Below are 14125 nucleotides of genomic sequence, written 5' to 3'. Positions count from 1 at the left end.
CCTGCACATCCACTAGCATGGTTTGGTTTTTTGTATTTTTTGGCTGTGCTGGGTCTGTTGCAGCACGCACACTTTCTCTAGCTGCTGAGCAAGGGCTCTAGAGCTCGCAGGCTCAGCAGCTGCAGCACTTGGGCTCTCTAGTCGTGGTGCTCAGGCTTCTCTTGTTGCAGTGCATGGGACTGGCCAGTTGCAGAGCACAGGCTCAGTATTTACAGCACATGGGGACTATAGTTGTGGTGTGCAGCTTTAGTTGCTCCACAGCATGTGGGATCTTAATTCCTAGACCAAGGATTGAACCCACGTCCCCTGCAATGGAGGGAGGATTCTTAACCACCGGACCAACAGGTAAGTTCCCCACAAGGATGGTTATAGTCAAGAAGACAGACAAGTACAAGCAAGGATGTGGAGAAACTGAACCCTCATTGTTGCTGCTGAGGCTATAAAGGTGCAGGGCCTTTGGAAAATGGTTTGGCAGTTCCTCAAAACTTTAAACAGAGGTATCATCTGACCCAATAATTCCACTCATAGCTACATACCTAAAAGAGAAATGGAAGCACGTGTCCATACAAACCCTGCATATGTATGTTTATAGTAGCATTATTCGTAATAGCCAAAAAGTGGGGTGGGGGGGGGACAATGTCCAGGGACTTCCCTGGTGGTCCACTGCCTAAGACTCTGCACTTCTGATGCAGGGGACCCCGGACTGATTCCTGGTCAGGAAACTAGCCACAACTAAGTGTTTGCATGCCACAACTAAAGATCCCACAAGCTGCAACAAAGATCAAAGATTCCATGTGTGGCAACTAAGACTCAGTGCAGCTAGCTAGCAAATAAAGAGAGTCTAAAAATACACATAGAAAAAAATAAAAAATATGTTGCATCCAAAAACTGAAAACATGACGATGTAAAAAAGGAACAATCAGAATCCACAAACAAGCCCCTAGAAATTAAAAATAAGATTTAAGAAAAAGTTTAATTGAACAGGAAAAATAAGTCAATATCCCGGAATATTGGGGAGTGAGGGTGGGGAACAGAGTAAATCATCAAGAAAATGGACAATATAAAAGAAAAGAGGCCATCAACCAAGAGATAGCACAGGACAAAAAAAAATTTTTTTGACCCGTGTGGATATATATTATCATCTCTAAAAATATGTTCTACTTTCATGTCGATGTAGAGCAAAAACCATCACAATATTATAAAGTATCCTCCAATTAAAGTCAATAAATTTTAAGAATTACATAGCCCTCCACCCCAAAAATCAGGTCTCCTCTATATACTGCTCTGTAATAAGCCTTTAAAAAAAGACATTTAACAGTAGTTTGAAACACCTTTTCCTATCTAGAAATACATTTCCACAGCACTTAATTTATTTTTGTTAGTTAACATTTCTTTCATTGAGATACAACTGACATATGCTATACTAGTTTCAGGTATACAATATGATTTGATATTTGTATATATTTTGAAATGACAATAAAAGTTTAGTTTAACATCAGTTAGCAATAATCTAGTTAACATCAGTCACAATCTTTTTTCTTGTATGAGAACTTTTAAGTTCTACTCTCTTAGCAACTTTCAAATATGCAATACAGCATATTAATTATAGGTCACTATGCTGTACGTTGGAGAAGGCAATGGCACTCCACTCCAGTACTGTTGCCTGGAAAATCCCATGGACGGAGGAGCCTGGTAGGCTGAAGTCTATGGGGTCGCTAAGAGTAGGACACGACTGAGCGACTTCACTTTCACTTTCCACTTTCATGCACTGGAGAAGGAAATGCCAACCCACTCCAGTGTTCTTGCCTGGAGAATCCCAGGGACGACGGAGCCTAATGGGCTGCTGTCTCTGGGGTCACACAGAGTTGGACATCACTGAAGTGACTTAGCAGCAGCAGCAGCATGCTGTACATTATATCCCCAAACCTTATTTTGGGGATATAATTTTGTTATTTTATTTACAAACTGGAAGTTTGTACCTTTTGACCTCCTTCACCCATTTTGTCCAACCCACACCCATAGCCCACAACTCTGGCAATCACCAATCTGTTCTCTGTATCTATGAGCTTAGGTTTTTTGGTTGCTATTGTTGTTTTAGATCATACAATATCTTTCTCTGACTCATTTCACTAAGCATAATGCCCTCAAGATCCAAACATTATGTTGCCACAAATTGCAAGATCTCATTCTTTTTAATGGCTGAATATTTCATTATACACACACCTACAAAACCCTACCTCATTTTCTTTATCCATTCATCCATTGATAGGCACTCAGGTTGTTTCCAAGTCTTTGCTATTATAAACACAATGCTGCAATGAACATAGGAAGTATATGCAGTTGACCCCTGAACAAGCTGGAGGTTAGAGCCACCAATCAACCCCCACACCAATGCACAGTCAAAAAGCTGAGTGCTCCTATTTCTGACTCAAAAACAAAGGAACTGATAACTCAAAGTCAATAAGCTGAAATAGTCTTGGATAGAATTATAATCAAATTCTAGTTCATTTGGTTCCACATTTTGTGATCTCTAATCAAACAAATTTTCCCCCAACGCTTAGTTAATTTAAAGATCTATGAAGTGAAAATACAGGTACTCTTATTTATTGAAAAAAATCCACATTAGGTGGAATCCACACACTTCAAACCTGTGTCCTTTTAGGTCAACTGTGTACCATTTCAAGTTCCTGCTCCCATTTTCTTCAAATAAATACCCAGAAATGGGATTGCTAGATCATATGGTAGTTCTGTTTTTAATTTTTTGAGGAACTTTCATACTGTTTTTCGTAGTGGCTGCACCAATTTACATTCCCACCAACAGTGCACAAGGATTCCCTTTCTCTACACCCTCACCAATACTTGTTATTCGACTTTTTGGTAACAGTCAATCTAACAGATGTGAGGGATTATTTTTTAAATAATAATAAAAGGAAATCTGAAAAGACCCTGATGCTGGGAAAGATTGAAGGCAGGAGAAGGGGATGACAGAGGATGGATCGAATCACCGACTCAATGGACACGAGTTTGGGTAAACTCTGGGAGTTGGTGAGGGACAGGAAGGCCTGGCATGCTGCAGTCCATGGGGTCGCAAAGAGTCGAACACGACTGAGACTGAATTGAACCGAAAGGAAATTTCCCAAGGTGGAAAGACAACAGAAATCTTCAAAATGATAAGACTTCAAGGTACTGATTTTCAAAAACCCTAAATTCACATGAAACTGCATAACAATGAAAACAGGAGACTCAATAAACTTCCGAAGAGAAAAATCAAGTTACTTACAAAAGAATGAGAATCAGAATTAGACTTAAGAGAAACACTAGATTCTCTAAGACAATGGATTGCCTCAAAATTGTGCAGAAAAATAATGTTCAAACTAGAATCCCAATCAACCAAACTAAATTTGAAAAACTGAAGGTATATAAAATAAATGTTAAGATCTTAAACCAAGATTTGAGGATTTGGCTCTAGTAAAGTGAGGAAATACCCTCCAAGAAAGAAAAATCATGGGATGCAAGAAATACAACACCCAACCCAAGAGAGCAACATAGAGAATTCCCATAATGGCAGCCATGAAAAAAATCTAGACAGCAACCAGTCTGGATTACAAAAAGGAAAAAAAAAATTAAGACTGAAAAGGAATGTAAAGATAAAAATTAAGCAGTGGAAGGAGGAAGAGAAATCAAAGCAAAGGAAGGGACTTTTTAACTTGCCTTACAGTAGAGGAATAAAGTCTAAAGCTGACAGAATATGAAAGAAGGTTTAAGTTTAAAGAACTAACCAACAGAAAACCCAAAACTGGAAAGGAGAAAAGAGATGTAGGGCCTAAGTGAACTGAATCTTTACCGCAACAGGAATGTCTTTATCCAGCAAAATGTCTAAAGTGAATAAATCAAATAGTATAAAAAGTATCATTTAGCATTATGGAAATAATGAGCAGAACAAAGAAATGTAACACTTAAAAAGAAAGCAATTCCCTCACAAAACAGGACTCAGAAGGCCTGAAGACTGTAGCTTTTGATTTTAAATCCTTCTGTTTCTGTACTCTGATACTTTTAGTCAACTACATGCATTACCCAACTAAAGGAAATTTTAAAGTGTTTAGCATAAATGAAAAATAAACTTAGAAATAAGGCAATGAGACTTAAAAAAGCATTTTTGGTAGCTGTCAGGGTGACAGATTAATTTTTAAAGTTTTTTCATATTTAAATTTTCTACAAGGATATATATATATATAAAATATCTAATAATAAAACTAAATGAGAGCTGAAGTTGAAACTATGTTTTCAAAGAGCTTGACTACATAGAAAAGAGAAGCCTACAAACATCTGCATGAGGATACAAGGTTAAGCTGAATGCCTTTTTCTGTATTTAAGTATGAAGAGTCTTGACCATTTTTCTAATATGAAAGGAAGATACTAGAAGATAACTGAAAATATAAGTCAGAGAAATTGAATCTTTAAGGGAAAGAATAGCCTTGAATCAAAAAGATACATTTCTTCTGATGTGAGGATGGGTACACCTACAGTTAAGCTGGTAGATATGAAAGGCAGAAGTTGAAGGAGGTCATGTTTGAGAGCCTCAAGTTTTTTCCAGGAATTGACAAAAATCTGCCTAAGGAGAGGTGGTTAGGAATGTTAATCACCATGCAATGCATAAAACCACCCTAACTCCCTAAAGAAACAGGAGACTGGAGCAGAAAGTCTCAAGGTATGGTCCCTAGGGATCTACAAGGTCTACAAAGTCATAGCTAGTTTCTAAATATTAAGACACATCTGCCTTTTTCATTCATTCTCTCACAACTGTAGGGTGGAATTTTCCAGAGGCCAAATGCTATGTGATGATTTCACTCTTAAGATTAACGGGGTATATACATAAGTATTCTCATTTTTTAATTTTCTTAGTTTTAATTTATAATCAGTAAATATTAAGAGATGACTCTTGAAAAATTTTTTGTGATTCTCAATAATTAAGAGTGTAAAGCAGGGACATTTCCCTGGTGGTTCCGTGGTCAAGAATCCACCTTCCAATGCAGGAACTTGGGTTCCATCCCCGGTTGGGGAGCTAGGATTCCACATGACTGAGGGCAACTAAGCCCACGCACTGCAACTAGAGAGCCCCTGAGCCATGCCTCAACTTAGATCCCATGCTGCCAAAAACAAACAAATATTTTTTAAAGGGGGGGGGGTATTGTAAAGGGTTCCTGAGACCAAAAAATTTGAGAATCACTGCACCAGTGAATACTACAAGAGTATTCTAAATTTTTAATCTTTGCAAATGACCACTTTTGTTTGTTCCTCTCTAAATGAATAGCAAAAACTCTTGAAATAAAAAAAAGGAAAAAGATTATATTCTGAAGCCTGTTTTTGAAAAAGAAAAATCTAAGAGACAGATTTAGACATGAAGTGGAAAATACTGTGAGACCTAGAAAAAACATAAAAGAGGACACTCAGGAAAAACTTGATTTGGGGAATAATTCAATTCCCCTTGACAATTCCCATCAACCTAAAGGAAAGCCAGTGCCCACTGTTTTCATTATAATCTAGAACCTTAATTAAGAACTTCCTAGCTAATGAAAGAAAAAAAAAAAAACCCTCCTTATAATATCCCTAAATAAGTCGATGATCTAGCCTCTGTTTAAATGTTTCCCTGAAAAGAGAATTCTCTAATTCATAGCTCCTAAATGCAATGGCAGCCCACTCCAGTACTCTTGCCTGGAAAATCCCATGGATGGAGGAACCTGGAAGGCTGCAGTCCGTGGGGTCGCTGAGGTTCGGACATGACTGAACGACTTCACTTTCACTTTTCACTTCCATGCATTGGAGAAGGAAATGGCAACCCGCTCCAGTGTTCTTGCCTGGAGAATCCCAGGGACGGGGGAGCCTGGTGGGCTGCCGTCTATGGGGTCGCACAGAGTCGGACATGACTGAAGTGACTCAGCAGCAGCTCAGCAGCAGCAAATTCAATTTTACAAAACCTTTAACAGTTCGCAAAGTCCCCAGTCTACAAAGTTCCATTAACTACTTTATTAACCTCTTATTTAAAGTATTTTAAATGAGTATGATGGAAACAGTACTAAAATAATTTTCAAGTATGAAAAACATGTCTATTATTAGTCTTCCTTTTGTAAGCTCTTAGTAATGTTTTAGTAAGAACTGCTAAGTTCCTAAACTTGATCCCAGAACAAAATTCAGTACTTCTTAACCCTGGCTGCAAAACAAAATCAACTGGGAAGAATTTTTAAACACAAAAATATACAAAAGCTTGCACCAAATTTCTCAAATCAGAATCTCTAGGGTGTGAGTTCTAGGAAACTGGTCTTTGTTTTGGTTTGGTTTTTCAGTTCTATGGGCGCTTATCTAAGGTGAGTTAGCAGCACTGGTCAACCCAAAATACCAAGAGCTGGTATTTTTCAAATTTTAATATGGTTTTTAAAAATTCAACATGCAGTTCAGTAACACTTCTAAAAATAGTATACTCAACAGGATACATGGCAATTTAGCTAACATGTTTGAAGTCATACTTATGAATAGGGAAAAATAAATTATTCATTATTTGACATACTCGTCATCTGGAGAGGGAAGTTGCAGAGGGTGTTTTTAATGTATAGGTTTCATCATAGGTACTTCTCTTGTTCTATACAACTCTTCAGGAAAAAGATTTTGGAAAATAATACTAAACAATTACATTGGACCTAGAGTTTTTAAAGCGCTTTCTCCTTTATTTTCCTTCTTGACCCTCCCAGCAATCCTGTGAATCACATATGTGGGTAACATCCCTGTTTCATAAGTAAAGAAACTAAAACTGCTGCAGAGTTAGTAGATTAAACAAAAACCCAAATCTTCTGAGTGAACATTCAGTACTTTCCAGTAGATAACTGAGTCTTTCCACTTCAACCCCCCACTACAACCTAAAAAAATTGTGGGAGCTTTATCTGCAATATAAACTTCATTAGTAAGAGTAGAGAAAAACAAAAGTTGACTATTTTTAGAACCTGACCAACTGAAACCAAACCAAATTTGCCCTCGTCTTGCTATGCCTGCTTTGGTCCATTTTTGTCCCCCTAATTTTTATTTTTTAATCAAACATTTTAGTTTGAGATAATTGTATTTTATAAGCAGCTGTAAGAAATAATAGATTCTGTGTAACTCTTATCCAATGGTAGCATCTTTGAAAACTGCATAATAATACCACAAGCAAAAATATTAACATCAATAGAGTCAAGATACTAATATTTCCATCATCACAAGAATCCCTCACATTACCTTGTTCCCCTAATTTTTATATCCTCATCTTAGGGAACATTTGGAAGTAAACGTGCTAGAGTTCACAGGGCCACAAAGACTGAGTGACTGAACAACAACTCATTAAGTCCCTACTCGGTTTTATCCATTCAAAGTAACAGAACTGACTTCACAAGCCATTAAAAAAACCTTTATGTTACACCCTTAAAGTGTTGGTTAGGACTGTCACCACATAATGTTAAGATTCTTAAGCCACTACTATAATATCCCTTGTAGAATAGAATTTTTCAAGCTAAGACTGCAGTTACAATTTTATGAAACAAAAATTTTAACAGATATGCATACTGCCAAGATTCCAGTATTTATATTAGGTGAATTATATAAATTAAAGTGTATTGTAATTAGGGAGACGGAGGAGCCTGAGAAAAGCTACATGTGAGCTTCCTAGGAAGAAAAAAATATTCTATGATACCATGATAGAATATATATAATTATATCCATTTGTCAAAACTGTACTGGAATTAGGGAATGGTTTCTTAGGTATGACATCAAACGCACAAGCAAGGGATTTCCCTGATAGCTCAGTGGTCAAGAATACAATGCAGGAGGCATGCGTTCGATCCCCCATCCCGGAAGATTCCACATGCTGCGGAGCAACTAAGCCCAAGCTCCACAGCTACTGAGCCAGCATTCCAGAGGCCAAGTACCTTACATACCTAGCCCACATGCTGCAACTACTGAAGCCCAGGCGCCCTAGAGCCTATGCTCCACAAGAGAGGCCACCGCAATGAGAAACTGATACACCTATCTAGAGAAAAGCCTCAGCAACAATGAAGACTCGGCACAGCTGAAAAATGATAGTAATAACAAAAAAAACCACAAGCAAAAAAGAAAAAGGGGATAAATCAAACATCTTCAAAATTGAAAACTTCTGTGTTTCAATGGACATCATTAAGTGAAAAGACAACCCACAGGTGATAACTGTACATCATACATTTGATAAGGGACTTGGATTCAAAATACACAAAAATGCTTACAACTCTCACTAAAAAGAGAATCCAATTTTTTTAAAGAGGCAAAGGACCTGAATAGGCAGTTATTCAAACAAGATATACCACAACCCAAATAACCACAGGGTTTAAAACATGTAACAGCATTAGCCATCAGGGTAATGCAAATCAAAACCACAATGAGATACCACTGCACATCCAGTAGGATGGTTATAATCAAAAAGACAAGTATAAGCAAGGATTTGGAGAAGGCAATGGCAACCCACTCCAGTACTCTTGCCTGGAAAATCCTGTGGACGCAGGAGCCTGGAAGGCTGCAGTCCATGGGGTCCCTAAGAGTCGGACACGACTCAGCGACTTCACTTTCACTTTTCACTTTCATGCACTGAAGAAGGAAATGGCAACCCGCTCCAGTGTTCTTGCCTGGAGAATCCCAGGCACGGGGGAGCCTGGTGGCTGCCATCTATGGGGGTCACACAGAGTCAGACAAGACTGAAGCGACTTAGCAGCAGCATAAGCAAGAATATGGAGAAAATGGAACCCCTGTAGTTGCTGGTGAGGCTATAAAAGGGTCCAGGGCCTTTGGAAAATGGTTTGGCAGCTCCTCAAAACTTTAAATACAGAGGTATCATCTGACCCAGTAATTCCACTCATAGCTATGTAACTAAAAGAAATGGCAGTACATGCCCATACAAACCCTGCATATGTATGTGTACAGTAGCATTATTCATTAATAGCCAAAAAGTGGGGATAAAACGTCAATGAACTGATGAATGAATAAACAAACTGTAGTATGTCCATACAATGAAATATATTTTAACCATAAAAAGGAAGTACTTACTACAAGTGCTACAACATGGATGTACCTTGAAAACATTACAACAGGTTAAAGTAGCCGAACACAAAAGGCCTCAAAAATGTATGATTCCACTCGTATGAAATGTTCAAGATAGGCAAAATACAAACATAGAAAGTAGATTAGTGGTTGTCCAGGGTAGGGGTAGGGAAGAATAAAGAGTGCAGCCATGAAATTAAAAGACGCTTACTCCTTGGAAGGAAAGTTATGACCAACCTAGATAGCATATTCAAAAGCAGAGACATTACTTTGCCAACAAAGGTTCGTCTAGTCAAGGCTATGGTTTTTCCTGTGGTCATGTATGGATGTGAGAGTTGGACTGTGAAGAAGGCTGAGCGCCGAAGAATTGATGCTTTTGAACTGTGGTGTTGGAGAAGACTCTTGAGAGTCCCTTGGACTGCAAGGAGATCCAACCAGTCCATTCTGAAGGAGATCAGCCCTGGGATTTCTTTGGAAGGAATGATGCTAAAGCTGAAACTCCAGTACTTTGGCCACCTCATGTGAAGAGTTGACTCACTGGAAAAGACTCTGATGCTGGGAGGGATTGGGGGCAGGAGGAGAAGGGGACGACAGAGGATGAGATGGCTGTATGACATTACTGACTCGATGGACGTGAGTCTGAGTGAACTCCGGGAGTTGGTGATGGACAGGGAGGCCTGGCGTGCTGTGATTCATGGGGTCGCAAAGAGTTGGACACGACTGAGCGACTGATCTGATCTGATCTGACTAATGAATACAGACTTTCGTTTTGGGGTAAAGAAATGTTCTGAAATTAGATAATGATGATGGCTGCACAACTCTGAATATACTAAAAATCACTGAATTGTAAATTAAAAGGGTACATACATGTGAATTATGTATGTATGCATGCTAAGTCACTTCAGTCGTGTCCAACTCTTTGCAACCCCATGGACGTAGTCCCCCCCAAGCTCCTCTGTCCATGGGATTTCCCAGGCAAAAATACTGAAGTGGGTTGCCTTTTCTTCCTCCAGGGGATCTTTCCAACCCAAGTATTGAACCTGCATCTCCTGAGGTTCCTGCACTGCAGGTGGACTTTTTACCACCGAGCCACCAGAGAAGCCCAAAATGCTGCCTCTCCCTTATGACTGTGTGCCTGCCCGCTAAGACGCTTCAGTCATATCAGATTCTTTGCAACTCTATAGACTGTAGCCCGGCAGGTCTCTCTGTCCATGGGATTCTCCAGGCAGAATCCCATGGATTCTTGTTGCCGTGCCCTCCTCCAGGTAATCTTCCCAACCCAGGGATGAACCCATGTCTCTTATGTCTCCTACATGAGTAAGCGGGTTCTCTACCGCTACCCCACCTGGGAAGCTTCCAAGTATATGTATATATAAATATAAAACATGCATTATATCTCAAGCTATTAAAGTGTAGAGTTAATATCTGCATTTCAATATGTATAAATTTTCCATCAAAAAGCTCTTTATACTTCTTTCTGTTCATTTTGTATGTGTTGAAATTTTATGTGTAAAAATAACAAATTATTTTAAATAGCAAAGTAAACTAATTTTCTTAAAATCCATTTCTGTTGTTTTTGACGAAAGAAAAAGAATCTTGTATCTTAAAAAAAAACAAGAGACATTGCTACCTTCATTATTCTTTTGCAATGTTATGTGAAAACAGATACATGACAGAAGACATGGTGTGTGCAAAAATGAAGATTACTTCACCTTAAAAAGGTACAAAGAGAACGTGAATCCCTTCAGTTCAAAGATAGTTCCTTACCCTCGGGTTCGTGTGGTTTCCATGGTTAATGGGTTTGACAATTCCTAATAAATGGATGCAATACTGTGCTGTCCCATATAGCAGTCACATATGGCCATTTTAATTTTAGTTTAAATGAAGTATATTAAATTATAAATTCAATTATCAGCCTCACTAGTTACATTTCTAGTGTTTAACACCACATGGGCCTATGGCTACCATACTGGGTACAGCAGATATAGACAGCTGCCATCACTGCAGAAAGTTCCATTGGAGAACACTACTCGAACACATTAAAAAACATCCACAGAGAAACCATCATAGTCCAATTCAGGGTTGTTATACTGTATTTTGGGCTTCCCAGGTGGCACTAGTGGTAAAGAACCCGCCTGCCAATGCAGAAGATGTAAAACACGCGGGTTAGATCCCTGGGTCAGATTCCTGGGTCAGGAAGAACGTGGCAATTCACTCCAGTACTCTTGCCTGGAGAATCCCATGGACAGAGGAGCCTGGCAGGCTCCAGTCCATATGGTTGCAAAGATTAGGACAGGACTGAAACAACTTAACACACACATACATATACTGTATTTTGCTACAAGAAACAAATCTTGAAGAACAGGGAAAACAAAGCATAATATATCAACAAAGAAATATCATTCATGGAAGTTTAGACTGACTAAAGCTAGAGTTAAATTTTACTTTCAGAACGACTAAGCTACAGATGTTGGCCTTGGCAAATGCTCAGAGGCAAATTTCCCCATCTGTTAAACTAGATTTCACTATACTGCCAGTTTCCTAAAGTCAGATGTAAAGATTATGCTGAAATATAAAGCAAAGTATCCTTTCAGTCAAAGATGTAATGAAAAGGTCTATTTATAATCCATGACATCAAAGAGTTTATGACCCATAGCAAAATACACAGAATAAAATTAATTTCCTAATTGAGTTCTGAGGTAACAGGCATAATTAAAAGCATAATTAAATACATTGTTTTGCCTAGATATAATGTTTAGCCAGATGATTTCTATACTTCTACTTCTAAAACTGTGACTGCGCTTCTTCCCGGTAGGTATAGATTTCGTTAATGCCCTCTGACATGAATGTGCAGTATCAGGAAACAGGTGCACTCTTAATTCAAATATTTTAAAATATTTTTAGCACTTAAAAAAAAATGGAGGTGAACAAATTTAAAATGTGAATTCAAATAGATTTTTATATTTGGAAACCTAAAAAAACAGAAACAAAAAGCTTCACCTCATATTCCCATCCCAAGTTATCACTTCAAACGTTTGCTTGGAGGGTGAACAACATTCCAAATATCAAGGGATCGAACCTGGGGCTCCCGCATTGCAGGCGGATTCTTTACCAGCTGAGCTCCCAGGGAAGCCCCAAGAATATAACAGAAATTTAAAATCAGCTCTTTCCTTGCTAAAACTACTGGGCACTTAAAGCTTAGTCAAATCAGTTCCATTCAAAGCATTTCAAACGTCCGAAAAGGTCACTCATTAATTGACGCACACTGTATTTTATCCACACTAAATACTTTTAAATGCACTGTCTTTGCAATCCACTGCCAAGAAATTCTCGAGAATGAAAACATGAAACTGAAACCAACCTACAGCCAGGGTGTACAGAAGGGTCACCTGGAATCAATCCGAAGGAGAAAGTTACTACTACCGGAGCATCTGGAGTCAAATCAGCCCTATATACATACTTCTAGTTCTATACTGACCTCACATGGTGCTTTCCTACATTATACACAGGCCTACCTAGGTTTATATATTTGAATTAGTAAATGGACTCTATCTTCAACCAAAGTTAAATGTTTTAAAGAATAGAATAGCATTTCATACCCCTTTTCCCATTGTTCTCGAACCCTTACAGTTCGTCAAATCACCCCGATAAATCCATCTCATCTGTTCCCTCTAGTTGCTTCCCAAGAAAAATTCTAACAACCAAGGACGCCAGATTGTAAAACACACAGTTAAGAGTTCTGGCACTACTAAAACATGTTAAGAAATCTTGGCAAATTAGTTAAAATCTCTTAAGCCGTAATTACCTCAGTTGTAAAGTGAATACAATAATACAAATCTACATCCGAGCAGGCATTAACAGTTAGACTTAATTAAACAGAAGAATTGCCTCAGATTTTTGGTGGGCTCCGAATATAAGGTACCTCTCGCCCATCTCACACTTTTCCTTCCACTTCTTCCCTTTAAGTTTGCAGGGTTTGCTCTCAGGCTCTACTTAGTGTTCCCCTTGACCTCACACATCCTGCCCTTCTACTCTATCCCCATACTCCAATTCCATGCAATTTCACCACCCTCCTGTTTCAAGCGGCTACTTCCCTTTGCGCCCTCTAAGGTCCCAGACAACCCCTTCACTCAGGTCCCCACATCTCCCTCAGTCCCCATTTCCTAACGGCTCCTCCCCTCGGTTCCCCACCCCCTCATCACCAGGTTCATCCTGCCCCTCCAACCGTCTCCCGCCCCCAGGTTCCTTCCTGCCCCTCCAAACACAGCTTCCCCGTCTCAACGTTTCATCTTGTTCCTGCAACCGACATCCCCCAATGCCCTGCTCGCTCCTTTAGTCCCTATTTTCTGCAGTACCCAACTGACTACTCCTTTCCATCCATTCTTTTCAAGGCACCCCCATACACATACTGGAGCCCCCACCCCCACCTTGAGCCTCCATCTTTCCCTTTTGCTTCCTTTCTTCCTTCTCCCCACCCCCTCCACCTCCTCCGGAAGAGCCTGGTTCCCAGGCCAAGGTCTCTCACCTCATTCGGTCACTTCAGTGGTGCCAACCGCTTCATACAGGAAAAAACAACCAATCACGACCCCGTGGGCGCTTCCCTTGCGAGTCCGAGCACTTACTAGGCACCCGCCCCACCGGGCACCCCGCACAGACACACGCACAAACCGAGGTCGTGGGGACGAGGGTTGGGGAGGGGTAGAGTGAGCGTTCTTACACCGGCCTCAAACACAGCCCACTTCGCTACAACCCTTCGCCATTTTGGTTTCCCGCGGACTGCCGGTGCATTCTGGGAAAGCGGAGCGCCTCCGGTGCCGAATGGCAGCTCTCCAGAGCCGCGAGGGGGCGGGGACTGCGGAGCTAGCGCGGAAGAACACCGCGCTCTGCGTTCGCGGCTAGAGCTGAACAAAGAAGGACTCTTTGACTTTGTGGTGGACTAAGTCCTTCCGCCGCCGGCGCTAACACAATAGTGAATCGTGTTCTCTGGTCTATCGGCTGTCCTGCGGCTGTTTCTGTTACAGAGGAAGGCTTGTGTTTA

General features: G+C 39.9%; 1 protein-coding gene across 1 annotated transcript in view; it reads right to left on the bottom strand.

Annotated features, from left to right (window-relative positions):
- The window catches only part of MTF2 (metal response element binding transcription factor 2), a 73885-nt gene extending 59996 nt beyond the window's left edge, over nt 1–13889 (bottom strand). The window contains exon 1 of the mRNA XM_010860456.1: nt 13613–13889. Coding sequence (XP_010858758.1) covers nt 13613–13617 — 5 coding nt within the window. The 5' untranslated portion in view covers nt 13618–13889. The remainder of the gene's footprint in view (nt 1–13612) is intronic.
- Between the last annotated feature and the right edge of the window lie 236 nt (nt 13890–14125).

This window comes from Bison bison, unplaced genomic scaffold (assembly GCF_000754665.1).
Source record: "Bison bison bison isolate TAMUID 2011002044 unplaced genomic scaffold, Bison_UMD1.0 scf7180017864466, whole genome shotgun sequence".
Lineage (NCBI taxonomy): Eukaryota > Metazoa > Chordata > Mammalia > Artiodactyla > Bovidae > Bison > Bison bison.
Note: the sequence above shows the minus strand (reverse complement) of the source record. Positions and strands in the feature narration are given on the sequence as shown.